The 22,858-nt window shown below is 38.6% G+C and overlaps 2 protein-coding genes across 2 annotated transcripts; one reads left to right on the top strand and one right to left on the bottom strand.

Moving 5' to 3' along the window:
• Positions 1–351: 351 nt before the first annotated feature.
• LOC129098029 (zinc finger protein 263-like) lies at positions 352–5,732 on the bottom strand. The gene is given in 3 exon segments (XM_054606974.1): positions 352–2,912; positions 2,915–3,148; positions 5,486–5,732. Coding segments are annotated over 3 exon segments (1,281 nt in total). The 3' UTR covers positions 352–2,112.
• An 11,914-nt stretch (positions 5,733–17,646) lies between these two features.
• On the top strand, positions 17,647–19,466 carry LOC129098212 (proline-rich transmembrane protein 2). Its single transcript, XM_054607198.1, has 3 exons — positions 17,647–17,863; positions 18,436–18,725; positions 19,326–19,466. Exons 1-3 carry the CDS (start codon positions 17,647–17,649, stop codon positions 19,464–19,466), a joined length of 648 nt encoding a protein of 215 aa, XP_054463173.1.
• The last annotated feature ends 3,392 nt before the right edge of the window (positions 19,467–22,858 follow it).

Raw genomic sequence — 22,858 nt, 5'->3', positions numbered from 1 at the left:
AATACGTCACAGCTGCTGAAAGGACCTCAAAGGATATAGCTGTGCATCCTCTCCTCCTCTCCATCTCCATCTCGCATCGTATCTTTGCTCATTTCTCCTCATCTCCTCTCTCCTCTCTACTTGTCTCTTATCTCCTTCAAATGCATTTTATGAGAAATGAGCTCAGCAGACGAGGAGAGAGGAGAGAGGAGATTAGGAGAGGAGAGAAGAGGAGGAGGCACACAATGTATAAATGAGAAGAGCCGACTGTGGTCTCTCTCCTCGTCTCCTCTCTACTCTCTCCTTGCTTCCTTCCTAGCATTTTAGGAACTGAGACGTCCTTCTAGAGCTGAGAGAGAGGAGACAAGGAGAGGAGACAAGGAGAGGAGACAAGGAGAGGAGATGAGGAGGCACACGGGATAGAAATGAGAAGAGCTGACTGTGATGTTGTCTCTTGTGTGGACAGTTTGTCTCCAGTGTCCATTTGTCAGTAGATAAATAAATAAATAAACACGATGAACTACTTCCTGTCCCGTTCACAAACAAAACAACTCTCAGCAGGAATGATTTCAGTTTCTCATCGTCAGCGATGCCAGCGGGCGACAGACACGTCCATGTTTACGTGTTTTTTATCAGAAGCTCCTCACATGATAACGTTAGAGTCTGTTCAGGTCAAAGTTCACAGCTGAGACGCGTTGCTATGGAAACATCAGCTGATCCACCAAACTCCTTTTAGCTCATCAACGTTCTCTCTTCATGTTCGTCAACATTCAAATGTTCCCATAACGTTGAATGTTAAAGATTAATGTTCATTCATATAACAGCTGGATTCATCAGTTTGATAATCAATAAGTCTGCTGATTGATTTGATCTTTCCAGCAGAAATGTCAAACATTACTTCGTCTATATTCTTGATGACAGACACAACTTTGAGGTACTTGTACTTGAACTTTCTGCTACTTTATACTTTTACTACACAATCTGTTACTAGATTAAGATTTTATATCATAAAACTTTTTATTACAGATTAAACAACCCAACAGTATGTTTGTTGTATCTTAAAGGAACAGTGTGTAACATTTAGGGGAAGTACTTGAATATAACAACAAATAAATAAATAAATGATAACATAATTATGTTTAATCAGTGTATAATCACCTGAAACTAAGAATGTTTAGCTTAAATTTAACACTGGCTGTAGAGAGAGACTTTCATGTTTTTTTTACGTTATCTGAAAGTAGTGATGCGTTCAAGAACCTGGTATTAAACGGGCCCCGGTGCTAAATAATTAAATAATATAGTATTGATAAGCCACAGTGTTACTGGGGCTTTTATTAGGACTTTTTAATGTTTTGATGTAATTTATTGTCACACTGCAGCATCTCCTCTGCTCTCTGTGTCGGGGTTGAGTGGACATTGAATGTTTCTGCTGAGTGTTGAGCTTTATTACCGTACGCCTCGCCTCGACTGAGTGGAGATAAAGCTCATCAAGTGTGAAGCAGACAACCTCCGTTTGATGGAAAAACAATGTAAATCAAATGTATAGTCGCCTAAATAGATAATAAACAGCACCGGAGCGACGCTAGTCCATCATCATTGAATTTATTTGGTTTTTAAATTCTATATATGTTTTTAAAAGCAATTATTTAGTCTTATAGAAGAACAGAGTAGCTAAGTATATAAGAGTAGCTCCTAGTTGTTATAAAACTCTAAAGATAACTTTCTCTACCTGCAGGCCACCGTAGTTCTTAGAAAGGGAAGGGGGAGCTGAGGAGTATTTCATTTGTTGCAATCTGCAACTTCACCACTAGATGTCACTAAATCTCACACACTGTTCCTTTAAGTTTACGGTGCTACATTTTAGATTCAGAGCATCCATTGCCTCCACACGGCTCTCAACATGGCGACTTCTGAGCCGGAGGCCAGCAGCTAACAATGCTAACAGTGTTGACCTGAGGGCGAGCACTCTGTTTCCACGACGACCCCATCAGCGGAGTAGAATGATCAGTTTATAGATCTATTTATACAGATAGGTATTGATCGCCCACTGGCATGTGATGCCCACATCCTTCTTATTCGCAATAAACATTTATTCTGAGAACTTCCTGCAGCCTCTCGCTCTCCTGAACCGATCTAGGCGTTCGCCACGAAGCACATGTCCCTCTTTAAGTGGATCTGCAGGCCGCTGGCGCTGCCGAAGCTCTTGGAGCAGCGGACGCAGCGGTACGGTTTCTCCCCCGAGTGCGTGCGCTTGTGTTTCTTCATGGTGTCGCCGTCGCTGAAGGTGCGGCAGCAGAACGGGCAGCTGTACGGACGCTCCCCCGTGTGGATGCGCAGGTGGCGCCGCAGGTTCCCCCGCTGGCTGAAGCTCTTGGAGCAGAAGGTGCAACGGTGCGGCCGCTCGCCCGTGTGCGTTCGTAGGTGGCGCCGCAGGTCCGCCGACTGCGCGAAGGACTTGCAGCACCAGTCGCAGGCGTAGGTCTTCCTCTTCTGCTCCAGGTGGAGGCGGAGGCCGCCGGCGTGGCCGAACGCCTCGCCGCATCGGGGGCAGCGGTGGACGAGCTCGGGGACGGGACCGGCCGACGCCAAATCATCATCCGCCGCCGCAACCTTCTCCTGACTCCTCTTGTGTCGGTGAGCTTCACGCCGGTCTGCTCGAACCACCACGGACCGGTGTCTGACCGCGGACTGTTCCTGTGAGACGAGAGTCAGAGAGTCCGTGTGACCTTCGGGGTCACTCACTCTGAGTTCCTCAGGTTCGCTTTTGATCGTAGCCAGGCCCAGCGGATCCTCTCGGAGGACGGGAACTTCAATGTGGATTTGAGGAACCAAGGCGGAGGGAGGATTCAGGGAGGAGAGAGAAGGAAGATGTGAAGCTTCGCCAAACTCCTCCCTCTGAGGTTCCGGCTTCAGTACCAGCTCCCAGGACTCGGGGGCTTCTCGTCTACCGGCAGGAGGACCGTTACCGGTACCGAGATCGGGATCGTCTCGCTCTGGACCGCCAGCAGCTGAACAGAAACCACCGGCTCATGAGTCGGCTTGGTTGAGCTCACCGGTGGCTGTCTGGTCTGGTTCTGGGGGGAGTCGGGCTCCTCTGAGCCGGGTCTCGGTTCTGGATCACAGGGCTGCTGCTCAGGAGACGTGAAGCCAAGACTGGACCGGGTCGACCCTGGAACGACAGCGTCATAAGAGTCAATACAGCAGTATCAGCAAAGTGAAAAAGCTTCACTTTACTGATTCTCACAGCGAATAAATTTAAATAATTATAATAATAAATCAGTTTTTTCTAACTCAAATTAACAGTAAAATAACATTGATGATGAAAGCTTGTTTTTGTGTCCATTCATACAGTGATACATTAAAAACAATGTAAAAGTGTGCAGAATTCCCCTTTTTAAAGCAAATAGGAGGTTTAGACTGAATGAAAGTAAGCCAGACTCCATGCAATAATCAGGCTTTATACTGTTATCTTGTTTTATGTTCAACAGAAACACATAATCAAATGTCATTCCAGTCTATCTGTATCAACCCATGTCAAAGGTTAATTCGGCATATTGTCAAACCATTCTTTAAAGCAGTGGTTCTCAACCTTTTTTCAGTGATGTACCCCCTAACCAGCGCAAAGCATTTTAGGTTGAAGAAAATATTTAATACACAGCGCTCTGCCATCAGTGATTTATTAAACTGTCAACACTGAAGATTGCATTGTTGCATTGAATTCAGTTTATGAACTTACACTTATATTGTATTTAATATTTATTAAATAACTATTTTTAAATGATTTTTGAATGGATGCTAATTTTAAATATATATTTTTAAAAATCTCACATACCCCCCTTTGAGAACCACTGCTTTAAAGCAACATGTGTCACTTTTAACAGCTTCTATCCCCAGAAGCTCAGCTGACAGGAACCCGGAAGTGACATTTATAACACATCTATGACGCAACGTGGGCAGACTGCGTTCATGTCACGTGAGCCGAATTCAAAAACAAGTTCATAGAAACACGCAGACACTTCAAACCCCGTGTTTGGAGCGATATTTAACGTGAATTTGCGGATAAACCTTGAACCCAGGAATCGGGGTTATATTTGGACTGTCATCGTGCCACCTACTGAGGCCCTGCTGACACCCACTACTACTACCACTATCATTATTAGTCACATTACTATTATTATTGCCTGTACTATTACGCTTATTGACTTGCTTGTACCCTGGAGTCTTTGTGCTTTCTCGCCTCGCAGGTTTCCATAAATCGTGGCTGTACCTGGACCGTGGTCGTGCCTCCTGCTGACAACGACTGCTACCACCATTATTATTACTAGTCACATTACTATTACTATTACCTGTACCATTAAGCATTTTAGCTTTACTTCCACCCTGAAGCCCTTTTTGCTTTCTCGCCTTGCAGGTTTCCATGAATCGTTGTGGTACCTGGACCGTAGTCGTGCCTCCTGCTGTGAGCCGACTGACACCCACTGCTACTTCCATTATTATTATTAATCACATTACTATCCCTATTTTCACAACTATAATTCTACTGTAATAATTGCTGCTGTTATTATAAGTAGTCTTATTGTATGAATCATTTATGTCATATACATTGAATGTGTTGTATCTCTGTTATGCTGTTCATTCTGTACACATGACATCTATTGCATTCTGTCCATCCTGGGAGAAGGATCCCTCCTCTGTCGTTCTCCCAGAGGTTTCTTCCTTTTTTCTCCCTGTTAAAGGGGTTTTTAGGGGAGTTTTTCCTGTGAATGTGAGGGTTTAAGGACAGAGGAGGTGAGGGTGTAAGGACAGAGGATGTGAGGGTCTAAGGACAGAGGATGTGAGGGTGTAAGGACAGAGGATGTGAGGGTGTAAGGACAGAGGATGTGAGGGTGTAAGGACAGAGGATGTGAGGGTGTAAGGACAGAGGAGGTGAGGGTCTAAGGACAGAGGATGTGAGGGTCTAAGGACAGAGGATGTGAGGGTCTAAGGACAGAGGATGTGAGGGTGTAAGGACAGAGGATGTGAGGGTGTAAGGACAGAGGATGTGAGGGTGTAAGGAGGGATGTAAGGACAGAGGATGTGAGGGTCTAAGGACAGAGGATGTGAGGGTCTAAGGACAGAGGATGTCTCATGTGTACAGATTGTAAAGCCCTCTGAGGCAAATAAGTAATTTGTGATTCTGGGCTATACAACATAAACTGAATTGAATAGATAGACTTATATTTAATTTAATATTTATTAAAGGATTTTTGAATGGATGCTAATTTTAACATTTCTCACATACCCCCCCTTTGAGAACCACTGCTTTAAAGCAACATGTGTCACTTTTAACAGCTGACAGGAACCCGGAAGTGACATTAATAACACATCTATGACGCAACGTGGGCAGAATGCGTTCATGTCACGTGAGCCGAATTCAAAAACAAGTTGATAAAAACAAACAGACACTTCAAACCCCGCGTCCGGGGCGACATTTGACGTGAATTGGCGGATAAACCTGGACCCCTACGTGCTGTGGAGGCTCCGGAGCTGCCCGGCTCCGGTCGACCCTCCCGGCCGTCGCTCGGACGCTGCGGCTCGGCCTCCAGCAGCAGGACGTCCCGCAGCTGCCTCCGGAGGCTCTGGTTCTCCCTGCGGGTTCTCACGGCCTCCTCCCGGTACTCCGTCACCGTGTCCTCCACCACATGCAGGATCTCCTTCACGGCCGCCGTCAGCCGCTCCGTCAGGAAGACGTTCAGCAGCTGCAGCCTGCTCATGTTGGAGACCGGAAGCAGCTGCGTCCACACCGGAAACAGAAGGAACAACAACAAACCAGACCGGAAGCGGGGCCGCTGACACACCGCGGTCCCCTTCAGAATAAAAGTGTTTGTTTTGATGTATTTAAAGATAAGATAAGATAAGACAAGATAAGATAAGATAAGATAATCCTTTATTAGGCTTACAGCAGCATAGAGTATAGTGCACACAAGAGACAGGGTTAGGGTTAGGAAGAAAGTAGAAAAAGACAAGATAAAAATAAAAAATGAAATATAAAACAAGTATTATAAATAAGCAATAAAAAATAACTGAAATATTATATTTACAGACAGAAAAAACTATTTTAACTCTTTTAACTATTATTGCACAACAACATTGTAAAAGAAAGACAAGATAAAAATGAAAATGAAATAAAAAACAAGTATTATAAATAAGCAATGAAAACAATAACTGAAATATTATATTTACAGACAGAATAACACGTTTATTCTGAATCATAATGTCCTCACATTAAGATTCACAGGAGTTTTGTGATGCTCAGTATGTTTTATGTTTAATTAAGTTTCCTTTTCAGCCATTTAAATAAATCAAAACAAACACTTTTATTTTGAAGGGAACGCGGTGTGTCAGCGGACCCGCTTCCGGTCTGGTTTGTTGTTGTTTGTTCCGTTTCCGGTGTGGAGCTGTCTCTTCTTCATGTTTCTTTATGTAATAAAACCAGACTGCATGGTTTTGATATTAATGTTTTAAGTAAACGTGGTGACTTATTATATTACTAAGTATTATAAATAAGCAATAAAAACAGTAGAAAATCAACAATAACTGAAATATTATATTTACAGACAGAAAAACTATTTTAACTATTATTGCACAGTGTAATGTATTGCACAGGTTTTTATTGACATGTTTTTATTGTCATGTGTCATGTCATGTCTGAAATGACTGAAAAGGAAACTTAATTAAACATAAAACATACTGAGCATCACAAAACTCCTGTGAATCATAATCATAGGATATTTATGGGTGAAAATGTGTTATTCTGTCTGTAAATATAATATTTCAGTTATTGTTGATTTTTTACTGTTTTTTATTGCTTATTTATAATACTTAGTAATATAATAAGTCACATCAAAACCATGCAGTCTGGTTTCATTACATAAAGAAACATAAAGAAATCAAATGAACATTTGAGCAACAATAATTATGTGCAATTATAGCTATAATAGTTTTTCTGTCTGTAAATATAATATTTCAGTTATTGTTGATTTTCTACTGTTTTTTATTGCTTATTTATAATACTTGTTTTTTTATTTTCATTTTTTATTTTTATCTTGTCTTTCTTCTACTATGTCTCTTGTGTGCACTTTACTCTCTGCTGCTGTAAGCCTGCACATGTCCCCGCTGCGGGACTAATAAAGGATTATATTATTTATCTTATCTTATCTTATCTTATCTTATCTTATCTTATCTTAGTCTTTTCTCAAAAGGAACATTTTTTTTACAAGATTATAAAAGTCCAAAATATGATTATATATGTACAGTACCAGTCAAAAGTTTGGACACACCTTCTCATTCAATGGTTTTTCTTTATTTTATTTTTTTCTACATTGTAGATTAATATTGAAGACATCCAAACTATGAAGGAACACATATGGAATTTAGTGTAAACAAAACCACCTAAAAGTGCAGTTATTTAATACCTATGTGAGAAAGAATGTTTTATTATTATAAGCTCTAAAAATGAATTTATTTGCATAATTTGTGTTTCTGTAACTGGTTCCACCCCTCATGTTTATAGGATCAATTATTCTTATCACAGAAGCCGTTTCAAATGAATGTAAATCACTATATTTGTCATATACAGTACCAGTCAAAAGTTTGGACACACCTTCTCATTCAATGGTTTTTCTTTATTTTTATTTTTATTTTTTTCTACATTGTAGAAAGACATCCAAACTATGAAGGTACACATATGGAATTATGTGGTAAACAAACAAATGCTCAAAACCAGAATATGTTTATTATTTTAGATTCTTCACAGTAGTTGAATGAGAAGGTGTGTCCAGACTTTTGACTGGTACTGTAGGTATCAGAACTAAGTTTCTAATATTCTCAGGACCCTTCAGATGTATCTGGTGACCCTTTTGAAGGGGGTAGACCCTTATCTTTGGAAACACTGGATTAAACTTCACTGTGTAAGGTGATAAAACTACAGCTACCTTCACATGCATTCATCGGTACTAATAATCTAAAAATGTTAAATAAAGTAAGTTAAAATACGAAGAACAAGTCAAATTTATGTAAATAGCACATTTCATACTACTCAATGTACTTCAAAATAAAAAACGAATAGAAAATGACTCTACTTCTCTCTTGATTTATTCCCTCAGTAAACATTGTAAACATGAGTTTATGGTCTCAATCTCTAGTTTCAAGTCTTCTTCAATACAGCATGATGTTCATTTAGTAAATGATGCTCCATTTAGAGTCAAGCTGGTTTACTGCAGCGGTATGAACCCAAAATAAACTATTTAGCTCTGATTTAAATGCAATAAACGGATAAAAATATTATGCCGATTTGTGAAAAGTCTGAATTAATGCATTGTTAGTTCTCTCCGCAAGACGACAAGCACATAACTTTTTAAATGCTTGTTTCCTTAAAGATGCTCGGATGGATTGGTGCTACTCTTTGCTAACATTGGTGGAGCTTCATTTAGATAAGATAAGATAAGATAATCCTTTATTAGTCCCGCAGCGGGGAAATTTACACTCAAAAAAATAATAATTCATGCCGCGTTTGTTTTTTCCTGATAATCACACTAATAATGAATTATTAGCTAATTAGCTAATTAGTTACATATTGATATTAATAACAATTGCACAGATATTTACAGTGTGCTGTTTAAACATAGTGCTGCAGCTCCTCACTGTGACCACTGGGGGGCAGTGAAGTTAACATTCTGTATATATAACAGGAAGCATGTCAAAATAAAATAACTAAATGAAACATATTCTCTCCATTAATCTAAATTTCAATGGTCAACATATTAACAATGTTAGTATTTATTTGCTGTTTATTGGAAGACATTTCATGATGAAGTGATTTATATTGTTTTAATTTGATACTGATACTAAACATTAATACTGACATTAAAATGAATATCATTATTGAAACCTGTTAATAATAGTTATTTTATATGATGTTTTATTTATGTATTCCCCAGTGTAGAATGTGTGGTAGTAATCAGTGACTGGTGCATTGTTGGGTTTGTGCTCCGTCAGCAGAATCTCAGCAGGATGGAGAGTGAAAAAAGGTGCAGCAAGTGAAGCACATTTAAACAAGGCAATGCAGGAAGGGGGCTCGTTTTACTCCAGAATAAGAGTGTTCTTTTATTACATTCTGGTAGGCTAAATGTAAATGTAGAAGAAACAAAATAGTCATTGCTATCTTAACTTTATGTTGATCATTACAGAGCACACAGCCTGTTTTTATCCATTGTTACTGTAGAATCCCTTTTAATAGTTTATCTTTGTGTTATCTTTTTAGTGTTTCTCGGCTCAGACTGCGTTCAGTTTCAGGATGTTTTTACCTTCTGTGTGTTGAAGTCCTACACGACTCTGAGCTGCTGTTAATAGCTCAATAAAATAGTTTGTTTTGTATTAAACAGGACAAAAGATGGAAATGTTTACATAAAAAACACGACAAACAGAAGCATAGAGCAAAGAGAAAAGTACACTGAAGGATGTGGAAATCTAAACATAGAAAAACTTGATTAATAATGTGGTGGAAAAGTATGTAAATACTTCATCTGTGTGAAGTACAGTATAGAAATGCACAACATGACCTATGTATATCAAATATTAGTACAATATGTCCACAATAACACCAAGAAAGAATGTATGTAAAAAAATATTATATTTATATTTAATTTGCCTTCTTTCAAAATCGATTTTTTTTTATTTCCAACATTTTTTCATTATAAATATAATTTACACATATTAATTGTCAAGCCATTAAGGCCAATTGAAATCTTATTATTATTTATTTTTTATTATTATTAATAATATTATTTCTGACGTTGTTTTCCTGATTTTTTGTTGATTGAAAAGAAAAAAAAAAGAAAGTAGTATTTTAATTTATTATAATAATAAAACTTAATTGTATATAATTAAATAGTCACCATATGATTTTGTGTGTAAATATATATATATATATATATTTACAAAACTAACGCTCACACAAAGACCCCCGCTAGGCTTTTATTTTGAAAGTGTATGACAGGCACTTCTTTTAGATTCAGTGAGCTTCACACTGGTGTAAGATGAAGATGAAAGAAGCTACTGTACTGCACACACACACACACACACACACACACACACACACACACACACACACACACACACACACACACACACACACACACACACACACACACACAGTCTTAGCCCCCCTCCCTTCACCCTCTTGCAGTGGAGCAGACAGAAAGCTGCTGCAACGACGTCCCTCCACTCTGCATCACCAGAAACCAGAAGCTCAATAATCCATTCATCCAGAGGGAACCAATAAAGAAACATTCCATCATTTCTTTCAAACAAAGGAAGCAGCATCGGGGCGTTTTCAGACCAGAGACCAGAGACCAGAGACCAGAGACCAGAGACCAGAGACCAGATACCAGAGACCAGAGACCAGATACCAGAGACCAGAGACCAGAGACCAGAGACCAGAGACCAGATACCAGAGACCAGATACCAGAGACCAGAGACCAGAGACCAGAGACCAGAGACCAGAGGTTTGTTGGTTCTGTGCTGGTTCTCCTCCTCACACCTCTGGATCTCCTGCAGTAGAGATACCATGAAGCTTCCTGTGGACTAGGACCAGGTGAGGACCGCCTGTCTTCTGTCTCACATGTCCCACCTGTCTCACATGTCCCACCTGTCTCACATGTGTGGGCCGTGAGGAGCCTCGGTGGGTGTGTCGTGGGCTGCAGCCCTCCTCCCGTGTGTTCGATGCTGCTGCTGCATCTGCACATGATGTCAGACGGCATCGTTGTGATTAATTATGTATCAAATGTGATTCGACTCATGTTGCTTTTCAAGAGAATCACATCCCAGTTTATTATCCTCTGCTGCTGCACAAAAACAATATTCTTCTTTTTATATATTTGTACAACAGCAGATATAAATATTGTTTTTTTAACTGTGTGTTTTTGTGTGAGTGGAGGGATCTCTGTTTCCTCTGTTAACATTCATGTCAGGTCCTCCTCCACTGGAGAATATGAAACAATAATCAGAAACAAATCATTTATTATCGTCACGTCTCTCGTTCGAGCAGATGAATAATATTTTTCTTTAATAAAGTCTTGTTTCAGAGAAACATCAGGTGTTTAAACTGTGAAAATATGAGGATATTTAAAATAAATACACAAATTATGAATCAATAATAATAAAAATCAGCTGAGTATCAAAGTGTGTGATGAAGATGATGAAGATGATGAAGATGAAGATGAAGATTTACTCTGTGATTCTCTAAACAGTGCTGTACCTAAGCACAAATCTGAGGTATTTGTACTGTATTCATGCTACATTGTACTTCTACTTTACTACGTTCCTCTGAACACATGAAGAGTTTATCAAATATAGACTCAAACGTTGTGAAGTTTTCATTTTGGGACCTTTTTAAAACTATTTAACTATTTTAAAAAACAATCAATCGATTAACAGAGAAAATAATCAGCAGATTAATCAATAACGGAAATAATAGTTAATTTATATTTACAAATGAGCTCCAGCTGAACTACAACAATAAAATCCTGTTTTTTACATTAATGAGTAATAATACTACTATAATGATATATATGATATATATATATATATATATATATATATAGTCACAGTTTGACTACTTAATCTACATTTTACTGATTATACTGAAGGAACATTTTACTGTAACAGAGTATTTTTATTTTTTCTGGTATTAGTACTTTTACTGTAAACAAGTATTTCTTATTTTGTGCTATAAGTACTTTGCTTTAGCAGAGTATTTTGAATTGTGCGTTATTAGTACTTTTTCACTGTGGCATTAGTACGTTGGTATTAGTACTTTTACTTAACCAGATTAATTTTACAGTGTAGTATTTGTACTTTTACTGTAGCAGAGTATTTTTATAGTGTGGTATTAGTAAGTTAAGATAAGTTAAGATAAGATAAGATAAGATAAGATAAGTTAAGATAAGATAATCCTTTATTTGTCCCACAGCAGAGAAGAAACAAGAGACATAAGTAATACTTCCAGAGTTCTTCCATCTCAAACAGTCAGAGATCAGTTTATACCTCAGTGGTTCCGTTTATACCTCGGAGGTTCCGTTTATACCTCAGTGGTTCCGTTTATACCTCAGTGGTTCCGTTTATACCTCAGTGGTTCCGTTTATACCTCAGTGGTTCCGTTTATACCTCAGTGGTTCCGTTTGGACCTCAGTGGTTCCGTTTATACCTCAGTGGTTCCGTTTGGACCTCAGTGGTTCCGTTTATACCTCAGTGGTTCCGTTTATACCCCGGTGGTTCCGTTTATACCTCAGTGGTTCCGTTTATACCCGGTGGTTCCGGGTTCCGTTACCTATGGTTCCGTGGTTCCGTTTATACCTCAGTGGTTCCGTTTGGACCTCAGTGGTTCCGTTTATACCTCAGTGGTTCCGTTTATACCTCAGTGGTTCCGTTTATACCCCGGTGGTTCCGTTTATACCTGGTTCCGTTTATACCTCGCTGCGCTTCCTGTCAGTGAGCAGAATGCTGCTGCAGCTGAATCAGAGACGAGCTGCAGCTTTCTGCTGTCGTCTGTAATGAAATACTCAAAGTTAAAGAGGTCAAACTCAACGAGGCTTTTCTGCTTTTTAAGAAGTTTCCGGATTTAAAGATTCTGATGAATCTCAGTTTCTTAAAACGAGACAGAACGACTCTGATTTCTGGAGAAAAGTCTGTATTTGTGGTCGTGGTTCTCAGGATTCATCCAACAACAAAATGCAGAAGTTAAATTAAAAAGATAAAATATAAAATATTTAATTTATATAAAATGAAAGATGAGCATTTAAAGTAAAAAAAAAATAAAAATACATTAGACATCTAGTTTTGAAAGTTGATTGATACTAAAACAGTTTGGACTATTGTCTTTTTTTTGTCTTAAAAATATTCAGTTTCAGGATAATAAATAATGTAAATAACATTAAATGAGTGGCTCGTTGTCATTTTTTTATTAAATGGCTGAATATTCTGTAATTAAATGGAAAAAGATATTTTAAAAAAGTAAAAAAAAATATTCCAATAAATTAATTATTCAGTCAAACATAATTTTTTTTGAATACTAAATGTTTTTTTATTTTATTTCATAAACTGAGAAAAGTTGATAAATAAATCTTGTCATTTCTTTCATCAAGGGAGACTAAAACTGATCTGAAAAACTGCAGGGTTAGCGCTTACTATTATTATTAGTAGTATTAGTAGTAGTATTAGTATTAGTATTATTAGTAGTATTATTAGTAGTAGTAGTAGTAGTATTATTATTATTAGTAGTAGTTAGTAGTAGTAGTATTAGTAGTAGTAGTATTATTATAGTAGTTAGTAGTAGTAGTAGTAGTTAGTAGTAGTAGTAGTAGTTATTAGTAGTAGTAGTAGTAGTAGTAGTAGTAGTTATTATTAGTAGTAGTAGTAGTAGTAGTAGTAGTAGTAGTAGTATTAGTATTATTATTATTATTATTAGTAGTAGTTATTAGTAGTAGTAGTAGTAGTAGTAGTAGTAGTAGTAGTAGTAGTAGTAGTAGTAGTAGTAGTAGTAGTAGTAGTAGTATTAGTATTATTATTATTATTATAGTAGTAGTAGTAGTAGTATTAGTATTAGTAGTATAGTAGTAGTAGTATTAGTAGTATTATTATTATTAGTAGTAGTAGTAGTAGTAGTAGTATAGTAGTAGTAGTAGTAGTAGTAGTAGTAGTAGTAGTAGTAGTAGTAGTAGTAGTAGTAGTAGTATTAGTAGTAGTAGTAGTAGTAGTATTAGTAGTAGTAGTAGTAGTAGTAGTAGTAGTAGTATTATTATTATAGTAGTTAGTAGTAGTAGTAGTAGTAGTAGTAGTAGTAGTAGTAGTAGTAGTAGTAGTAGTATTAGTAGTAGTATTATTATTATTATTAGTAGTAGTATTAGTAGTAGTATTAGTAGTATTAGTAGTATTAGTAGTAGTATTTAATAAGAGCCTTACCGTGTGTTTCTGCAGATGAGGTTTTAACGGTTTCCTTCTGACTCCAAAGAGAAGCAGCTAATCCGACTTAACGAGTCTCTGCAGGTTAATTGATGTTTAGACCCCGCCCCCTTTATGACCCTCATTAAACCTGTTCTCCACCTCTGAAGGAAACTTTATTCAACTACTACTTTGCTGCAGTGAAAGTACTAATACCTCACTGTGGAAATTCTCCACTACAAGTAAAAGACCCGGATTAAAAAGTAAAAGTACATATCAGCAAAATGTACAAGTACAAGTACCTCGAGTGTGTACTAAGGTATTTAGAACCGTCCAACAGCTGACAGGAAATTCAAGGTACTTGTTCTTGAGTATTTCCATGTTTTACTATCTCCTTCTCCTGCACTTCATCTCAGAGGTAAAGTGTTGTACTTTTACTGCGTTTATCTGACAGTTTTAGTTACTTATAAACTGATAATGAACAAATGAAACACAATGCAGTAAATGAAGCCACATGACTACAACGTGGAAATCAATAATAATAATAATAATAGAACTAACATGTAACGCTGACACAGTTTACAGTGTAATGAGTACTTTTACTATTATATTTAAAGTATATTGTGCTGATAATACTTGGGAATACAGGAGTATTGTGTAGTTGTGTACTTCTTTGAGGATAAAGAAGGATTTATGTGATAAAATGTAATTTATTACGTCTCCGTGAAGCACAAAGGTTGTTTGAAGATCAGCATCTGGTTTTAGATGACGCTGCAGCTGCAGAACATGGAGAATAAAGGAAAACGCTGCAGGGGGGGGGGGCTGCAGCAGGATCTCTGCTCTTTAAGAAGCCGTTTGTCTAATCATTGATCTCTGATCAGCTGATCTGCTGATAGACTGAAGATCATCAGATCACAACATTCATTTATCCTGGAGAGACACCAGACGGATGAGAGACTTTTATGTATTCAGAGGATTCTGCTGCAGTGATGCATCAGAATCCTCTGAATATATAAAATATTTAAAACAATGAACCTCAAGCGTCTTGAGTCTAAATTTAAATGATTATATAAGAAAACCAGAAATAAACACAGACACACATCAATAAATGATCCTCATTCTTTATTCTGTCTTTAGATTAAACATTTTACGTTAAACGTTGCACAGATTCCTGCATAAACTCTTACATTTATGATATTTATTAAATCCTGTACTGTTTTCCTGCTATAATATACTATACAAACATATAAATATAAACTATAATCTGGACAGTGTTGTGAAAACAGGACACATACCAGAAAAACTGAAATCTTCATGAAAACATTCAGACATCCATTAAAATGCAAACGTATTAATTCATTCTCCATAAAAGTCGAGGCAACATTTTTATTAGGGAGTTTAATTAATAAGCAGCTACATGAAATGAATCCATTAATGAAGCTGGAAACATCCAATGTTTTTATATAAAAAATGAATTAAACCATTGAAATAGTTTCACATAAATTTAAATGTCAATCCACTAATTGATTGATATAAAAGTCCTGCTCCTCTGTGGAAACAGAACAATCTGTGACGGCCTGGATGGGTTTGGACCCCAGAGCACAGGAGTATATATGATGTATAAATACAACAAAGAGTTTATTAACAAAGTTATCAAAAACACGAACGGGCAGTGGAGGCAGGAGGCTCGTAACAAACAGAAGGGAGGTGAGAGACTCGCCAAAACCTGCCTACACAAAAAGAATGAGAACACGATCTGAAAACACACACAAAGGAAACGTTCTAGAATCTGGACGTGTCAGCTCTACCGAAGGAAACCGAATGATCTGGAGCTGAGGTGGAGCTGAAGCCAAGCTTATGTAGTCTGAGGATGATGAGTTGATGGAGAACCGGTGTGTCTGATCAGCAGCAGCCAGCCACACACACACACACACACACACACACACACACACACACACACACACACACACACACACACACACACACACACACACACACACACACACGTCCTGCAGAAAAAAGGGAGGATAAGGCAGTAGAACAACAACAAAACACAACTAGGGAGAAAAACGACACGTAACAGAATCATGACTAACAGTAGAGAGAACTCAAACATGTCTTCAGTGCTGAGTTGAATTTCTTTTTATAATTTCTTTTACAAAAATTGGCAAACAATAAAATATATATATTTAACATTTTTAAAGTGTCCATAAGTGTTACCAATGTTGGGGGAAAAAAATTGAGGCTCTCTGTGTTTTATATATTTTACTATTTACATTTTTACATCCTCTACTTCCAGCCTCTCCTCTCCTCTCTGCTCTGTGTTCAGCATCCTGAAGTTCAGTCCAAGATTCACAGATTTGTTGTCACATGACTGTTGGTCTCAGATGAATCAATCATAACTTCATAGTTGCTCTGAGGAGCTCAGAATTTTATTTTTTTACAGAATCTGGTTAAAGCAAACGGTTTATTTGTGGTGAGATTTTAAATGAGAATATGTAGAATAATATGTTTTAATAAAATATCACAATTCTAAGCTTCGTTTTGGCTGATTCTTCTGATGGAAGCGTTCATCACACATGATGTGTTCAAGGACCGTCAGAAAGATGAAACTATGACAATAATGATGGTTTTTTTACAGCTTCTTACTGTGATAAACGCTGTATTTTTGTCGATTTGTCTAAAGTAAACATGCTTTTCCATCCCGCGGTGGGTTGTGGGGTTCAGAGGGTTAAAGTACTTTGAGTCTCCATCTGTGTGGAAGAGCAGCTTTACTGCAGTATCGTCCTTTAATGAAGTATAATTACTCTGATTGTTTCTGCGTCAGCGTCTGCAGCTGATTGATGGTTTCATGGTGTTTCTGGTTCAGGATTTATCGATCCATCAGGACTGAAGACTCCGGTCCGCCTACACAGAGACCAGCAGCCAGGATTCTGTTGAGTCACTGCAACAAGTCATCAACCTCTGGATTATAAATACATATCATATCTGCTTCATATTTATATATATGCTTCAGGCAACAACAACTTCCTCCTCCTTTTTCTGGAAAAACCAACACAACCTCAGTTCTGTAACTTCTGGTGAACTCAACCATTCAGTAGTTGTTCTGGAGCTTTCAGTCTTTCTACTTGATCTTCCTCAACAGACGGAAATCGTGTAATTAGAAGTTTTAATATGAAGACGAGATGATGTATGTGTGTCATGTAACATCAATAAAAGTGAAACCAAACCCATCAGGATGAAATGTAACAGAAACATTTTGGTTTAGGTTTCTTTTTTTTTCATCTTGTCCATTGTTTTGCTTTTTTAAATATTAAACTGAGACCAACGTCTTTCCTGAACGTTAAAAACAAGTTGTGTGACACCGAAACAGAAGCATGAAAATGTTAAACTCTTTTAGTTGCCGTGGCGATAAATAACCGAGTACATTTTCCCACGTACAGTTAAGGTACTTGTACTTGTACAGTAATGAGTATAAAACATTATATTCTTGAATCAGTGCTGATGATTATGAACCACTGGTCGAGCATATTTCCTGTCGGCCATATTGGAAACGTGATCACGAGGGCGTTTCAGAGTTCAGCAGCCGATCAGTGATCAAAACAACCTGATCAATAGATTTCTGATCCTTTTCAGAGAGCGCCCCCTGCCTTCAGCTTTTCTTCGTCACCTCGTCTTCTTCACCGTCTCATGGCCACCGGTCCCAGCAGCAGCATGGAGGAGTCTCAGCAGCACAACCAGCCAATCAGCACACAGCACGGAGGGGAGGCCGACCACGCCGACCACGCCGTGACCTCTCAACCGAGCGGCAGCGTGGAGCAACAAGCCCCGCCCCCGACGACTGAAGGTCCTGATGCCACGGACGACATGGATCACCTGACAGTGATCAGCGACAACATGGAGAACAGTAAATACACACATACATGTATACATATATATGTTTATAAATACGTGTTTATATACATATATATATATATATATATAATACCGACAAAACTTTGTGTAACCCGAGACTAACACACTAACTCCTCCTCTGCTAACTCCTCCTCTCTGCTAACTCCTTCTCTCTCTTAACTCCTCCTCTCTTAACTCCTCCCCTCTTAACTCCTCCTCTCTGCTAACTCCTTCTCTCTCTTAACTCCTCCTCTCTTAACTCCTCCTCTCTGCTAACTCCTCCTCTCTGCTAACTCCTTCTCTCTCTTAACTCCTCCTCTCTGCTAACTCCTCCTCTCTTAACTCTCCTCTTAACTCCTCCTCTCTGCTAACTCCTCCTCCTCTCTGCTAACTCCTCCTCTCTGCTAACTCCTCTCTCTCCTTCTGCTAACTCCTCCTCTCTGCTAACTCCTCCTCTCTGCTAACTCCTTCTCTCTCTTAACTCCTCCTCTCTGCTAACTCCTCCTCTCTGCTAACTCCTCCTCTCTCCTAACTCCTCCTCTCTCCTAACTCCTCCTCTCTGCTAACTCCTCCTCTGTTTTCCAGGTAACGGTATCGGCCATGTTGCTGCGGACTCGTCCCCCATAGTGTCCTCCATGTCGCCCAAGTTTCATGCTAAGCCTGGCGGTCACGCTAACGGACGGCCTGGTTTGGGCAGCCGGTCCGGCTCGTTGGCGGCGGGCTCCCCTCGGCCCTCCCTCACCCGCCGGCCCAGTGCAATGCCGGAGGCCACTGTGGACGGGTCCAAGCCGAGAGACTACCTGTTCCTCGCCATCCTGTCCTGCTTCTGCCCGCTGTGGCCCATCAACATCGTGGCCCTCACCTTCTCCGTGATGGTACGACTCTAGACTTCTGTTTAGAAATGAAACCTGACGAATGCTAGTCAGACCACGAATGAAACTCTGCAGTGAAGAGCCTACTTCCTAAAAATGATGGATTTATCACATTCATTTGAAACATTGAACATTTTTAATGAACTCACCTGTAGTTTATCATCATTATGAACTGACTGGTTGTTGGAAAGACAAAAAACAATGAGAAAAATGAACAGCAAAAACTTGCTAGAATCCAATCAAAAAGTCTAAATTTAGAGAGCAGATAAACTCTCAAGCTACCAGACACAGAGATCTCTCTTCATTAGAGTTTATAAAGTTGTTTTGGCGGATTGTTACGGATTCTTTTTTGGCTCCAGTCCGACGCCAGAAAACAAGCGAAAGAAATCAGTTTCCTGTTTTTGCACCGATCAAACAAACGACATAAAGAAACGTGTGTTTGTGAGCTTTAGCGGCGTTGGTATCCATTTGACAAAACCAGGCTAGCTGTTCATTATGCTAAGCTAGGCTAACTGGCTTCTTGCTGTAGACTTTTATTAAGCGGTTTCAATCTTCGCTCCACCAGAAAGAAAAGTTAACTTCTTCACTGTTTTTACCGTTCAGTCCCGAAACAGTCTGCAGCAGGGCAACGTGGACGGCGCTCGCCGTTTGGGCCGTAACGCCAAGATTCTGTCCATCGTTGCCATCTTGGGAGGGCTCGCCATCATCATCGCCGGAATCGCCCTCAACTGGGGACGTAAGTAGCATCATGTCGTTTATGACAGTCTGTCAGTTAGTTTCAGCATGATGTTTACACCGAAACATTTAAACCAAAGACAAACAGAAATATTTGGGATTACTAGACTGTCGGCTAGTTAGCTAGCTAGCTAATTCCACCATGCTTTAATGCTACACTGGTCATCTCTTGTGCTCTTCACTGTGGCAAGAATGTTAAAGCATTAAGAAGTTAAATGTTACTCATTTACTTTGACTCTAAGTACGTGGGTTTGGTTTATACGGAAGTTTGCCTATAACGGCAACGTTTCACATAAAAATGGCCGCCGCTCTGACCGTCTAGCTACATTGAATCAAATGGGGATGTCGCCATAATTGATTTTTTTGCAACCACTGAACAGGAAGTGACCTTATTAGGACTGAGGAGGAGTGACGTAGAGACGCCGTATACGTCTCTGGTGTGGACCTGTCAATCAGTGTGTAGCCCCGCCCTAAAGCATCCCCTGCTTTATGGTCTGTTTGACTCTAAATGGAGCATCATTTACTAAATGAACATCATGCTGTATTGAAGAAGACTTGAAACTAGAGATTGAGACCATAAACTCATGTTTACAATGTTTACTGAGGGAATAAATCAAGAGAGAAGTAGAGTCATTTTCTCATAGACTTCTATACAACCAGAGGAGTCGCCCCCTGATGGACAGGAGAGAGAATGCATGTTTAAGACATGAAGGTTCTATTTTTTTCCGCTGGTTCTGTTGCTGAACAACGGCTTTAGTCCCTCCCCCCTGTCCCCGACTGGTTAACCCTTAGTCACACTGAAAAAAAACACTCTGTAAGTTTGACCTCTGACCTTCTGCCTTCTTTCTGTCTCCAGTGATTTTGAAATCCTGATTAAAGCAACGACTCCCCCGACCGACACGACGCCGTTTTCTCTCCGACCTCCTGAAGCTCTATATCGTTCTCAAAGCACCTGCACCGGATGAGAAAAAACCCAAAATGTCCTCCCGTTCTTTGCTGTTGTTTTCTTGCTGCACGACGAGCATGGTCCGCCTGACGCTCTACCTCCGACACCACCCCCCTTTGGATATTGATTAGGAGAAGAGGAATGGATCCCACGATGCTCACTTCATTCTGTGGCAGCAGCTTATCTCCTCTTCTGAACACCTTCTCCCAGCGACGACACAGGAAGTGGACGTCTGTCTCTATGGAAACGGATTATTCGGACCTCTAGCTGAGTCTCCAAGCAACAGGTCGAGTGATGCTGCAAACTGGGTTTTCATTTTTTGATGCCAAATAATAATGAACTTTGTGTTTATCTGGACTGAACTGGGAGCTGCTGCTGCTGGTTGAGTATGAACATGGAGACGAACTGTGAGAGCGGCTTGTGTTTCTTCATCCAGCTGCTCCGGTTGGTGTTTGAGGTGAACAAACATGAAGCTGGTGGACTCATTCTGCTGCTGAATATAAGGATATCTACCATGTTTAAAGAAAGCTAGAGGATACGGCTGGTGATGTCTCACACATGTGCAGACCCAAACCGACATCTTTAAAAACACAAATATATAGTTTCACTTCTTTGTAGTTTTATCAAACAAAAAGGAATAAAATAGTGGATTAGTTATACATTTTAGACATTTTTCACATATATTTTGACTTTTTCGCATCTTTTTTTCACATATTATTACAATATTTTGGCGATATTTTTCACATATTTCACTAATTTTCCCCCCCATATTTTACATATATGGTGAAATACATCCCCAAAAATTGTGGTAAAATATCCCTAAAATTATTTAGCCGCAAATGTCCCAAAAATGTGTTTAAAATATCAGAAAATGATTAGTAAACTATGTCAAAAATGAAAGTGAAAAATGTCCAAAAAACAAATACCAGACTTTGGTTCATCCACTGTTGGTTTGAGTCTGAACATGAGATTTGATGACAATAAAGAAAATATAAAATATCACCAGAGTTACTCTTCAAACAGCAGTTAATCCGTCTGTCATGAAGTTTGTCACATGATCCACCTCGTCCAACAAGACTCTCTTAACGTCAAGTTTACTCTCTGCTGTCCGTCCTCTCAGACACTCGACTGATGGACTCGTCTTGTCTGTCGAACCCCACCTTTTAGCCTGTGAAAATCAAGGGGGTTTATGGGAAACGCTGTTTGTTAAAGTCTGCTGAATTGCATTATTAGATAGTTTATCAGAAAATCTCTCGTCCTCATTTGAACATATGAAGGCGGACTCAGAACCTACTGTTGAGACAGGAACTGTTTGAAGGCTCGATCTTTAGTTAGTAGAATTGTCACAAATGTCAATGAGGTTTTGAATGAGGTTTGATGGACATGAAGTGACGCTGCTGTCTCTGATCTCCAGGCTTTCTGATCACAATTATTGTTCTGTATGTTTGAGGTTACGTCTTCAGTTTTTCAAAAAGTTTGTTATTTTTGTCCTGAACACATTTTTTGGTCCATGATCAGAAATCGAGATGGATCTTATTTTTTTATTTTTATTTTCAGGTATGTGGATTTTATTTTTGTTAAAATACAGAAAATATTTATTCCTAAAACTGACTCACATCAAATCTAATCAGGTGACAATAACTTAAAGGAAGACTCACAGTCGTTTGTGTCCCCGTTCATTTAATCAATCATTTAATTGTACACATCGTGAACTATTTACTGATTGTAGCATACTGTGTCTGCACTTAGTATAAAAGAGAATAACATATTGTAATAACTGTACCACTGTGTACTAACAGGAACTCGTACAAAAATACAAAACAACGTCATTAATACTTCAACTTATTTATTGCAGCTTTGGTGGAAATAAGTACATTAACTCAAGAACTGTACTTTAGAGGAGAAACTACAGGTGAATATTGTAAAAAAATATATATTTCAATTATTTTTTGTATTAGATGTTTTCTGAAAAGTTATGTTTAAATATGCAAATTAAGTTTTTGTTGCATTTAGGAAAAATCTACAGACGCAAATAGACAAAGTAGTAAAATAAATATTTTATTAATTTCTAGTTTGAAAGAAGACTAAAATCTCAAAATGAACTTTCTTTTCCTGTAGTGTCTCACTTTAAGTACAGTTTTGAGGTACTTTTACTACTGCTTGAATATTTACATGTTATGCTACTTCATACTTCTACTGCACTACGTTAATTCAATAACTTTAGAGTCTTTAAAGATTCAGATTATTAAAACAAAATATAATCAACAAATAAATGATGATGTATTAATACAGATTAAACTACCAGCAGTATATAAAGTCATAAAATGAACTCCACCTTCACCAGCTGCAACATTAAAGAGATGAACAAATTAATGCATTAATTATTATAATACTATAATATATATTATTCTGGATCATGAGTACTTTTTCTTCTAGTACTTTAAGTATATTTCGA

Source organism: Anoplopoma fimbria, chromosome 11 (genome assembly GCF_027596085.1).
Source record: "Anoplopoma fimbria isolate UVic2021 breed Golden Eagle Sablefish chromosome 11, Afim_UVic_2022, whole genome shotgun sequence".
Taxonomy (NCBI): domain Eukaryota; kingdom Metazoa; phylum Chordata; class Actinopteri; order Perciformes; family Anoplopomatidae; genus Anoplopoma; species Anoplopoma fimbria.
The sequence above is the reverse complement of the archived record's forward strand: the minus strand, read 5'-3'. Positions and strand labels throughout refer to the sequence as shown.

What these genes read in the sequence shown, in the direction of transcription:
- LOC129098212 (XM_054607198.1), top strand. Translation starts at nt 17,647, where the DNA reads ATGGCCACCGGTCCCAGCAGCAGCATGGAGGAGTCTCAGCAGCACAAC. An exon ending in CAGCGACAACATGGAGAACA is followed by an intron (nt 17,864 to 18,435) that starts GTAAATACACAC and finishes TCTGTTTTCCAG; the next exon opens with GTAACGGTATCGGCCATGTT. An exon ending in CCCTCACCTTCTCCGTGATG is followed by an intron (nt 18,726 to 19,325) that starts GTACGACTCTAG and finishes TTTACCGTTCAG; the next exon opens with TCCCGAAACAGTCTGCAGCA.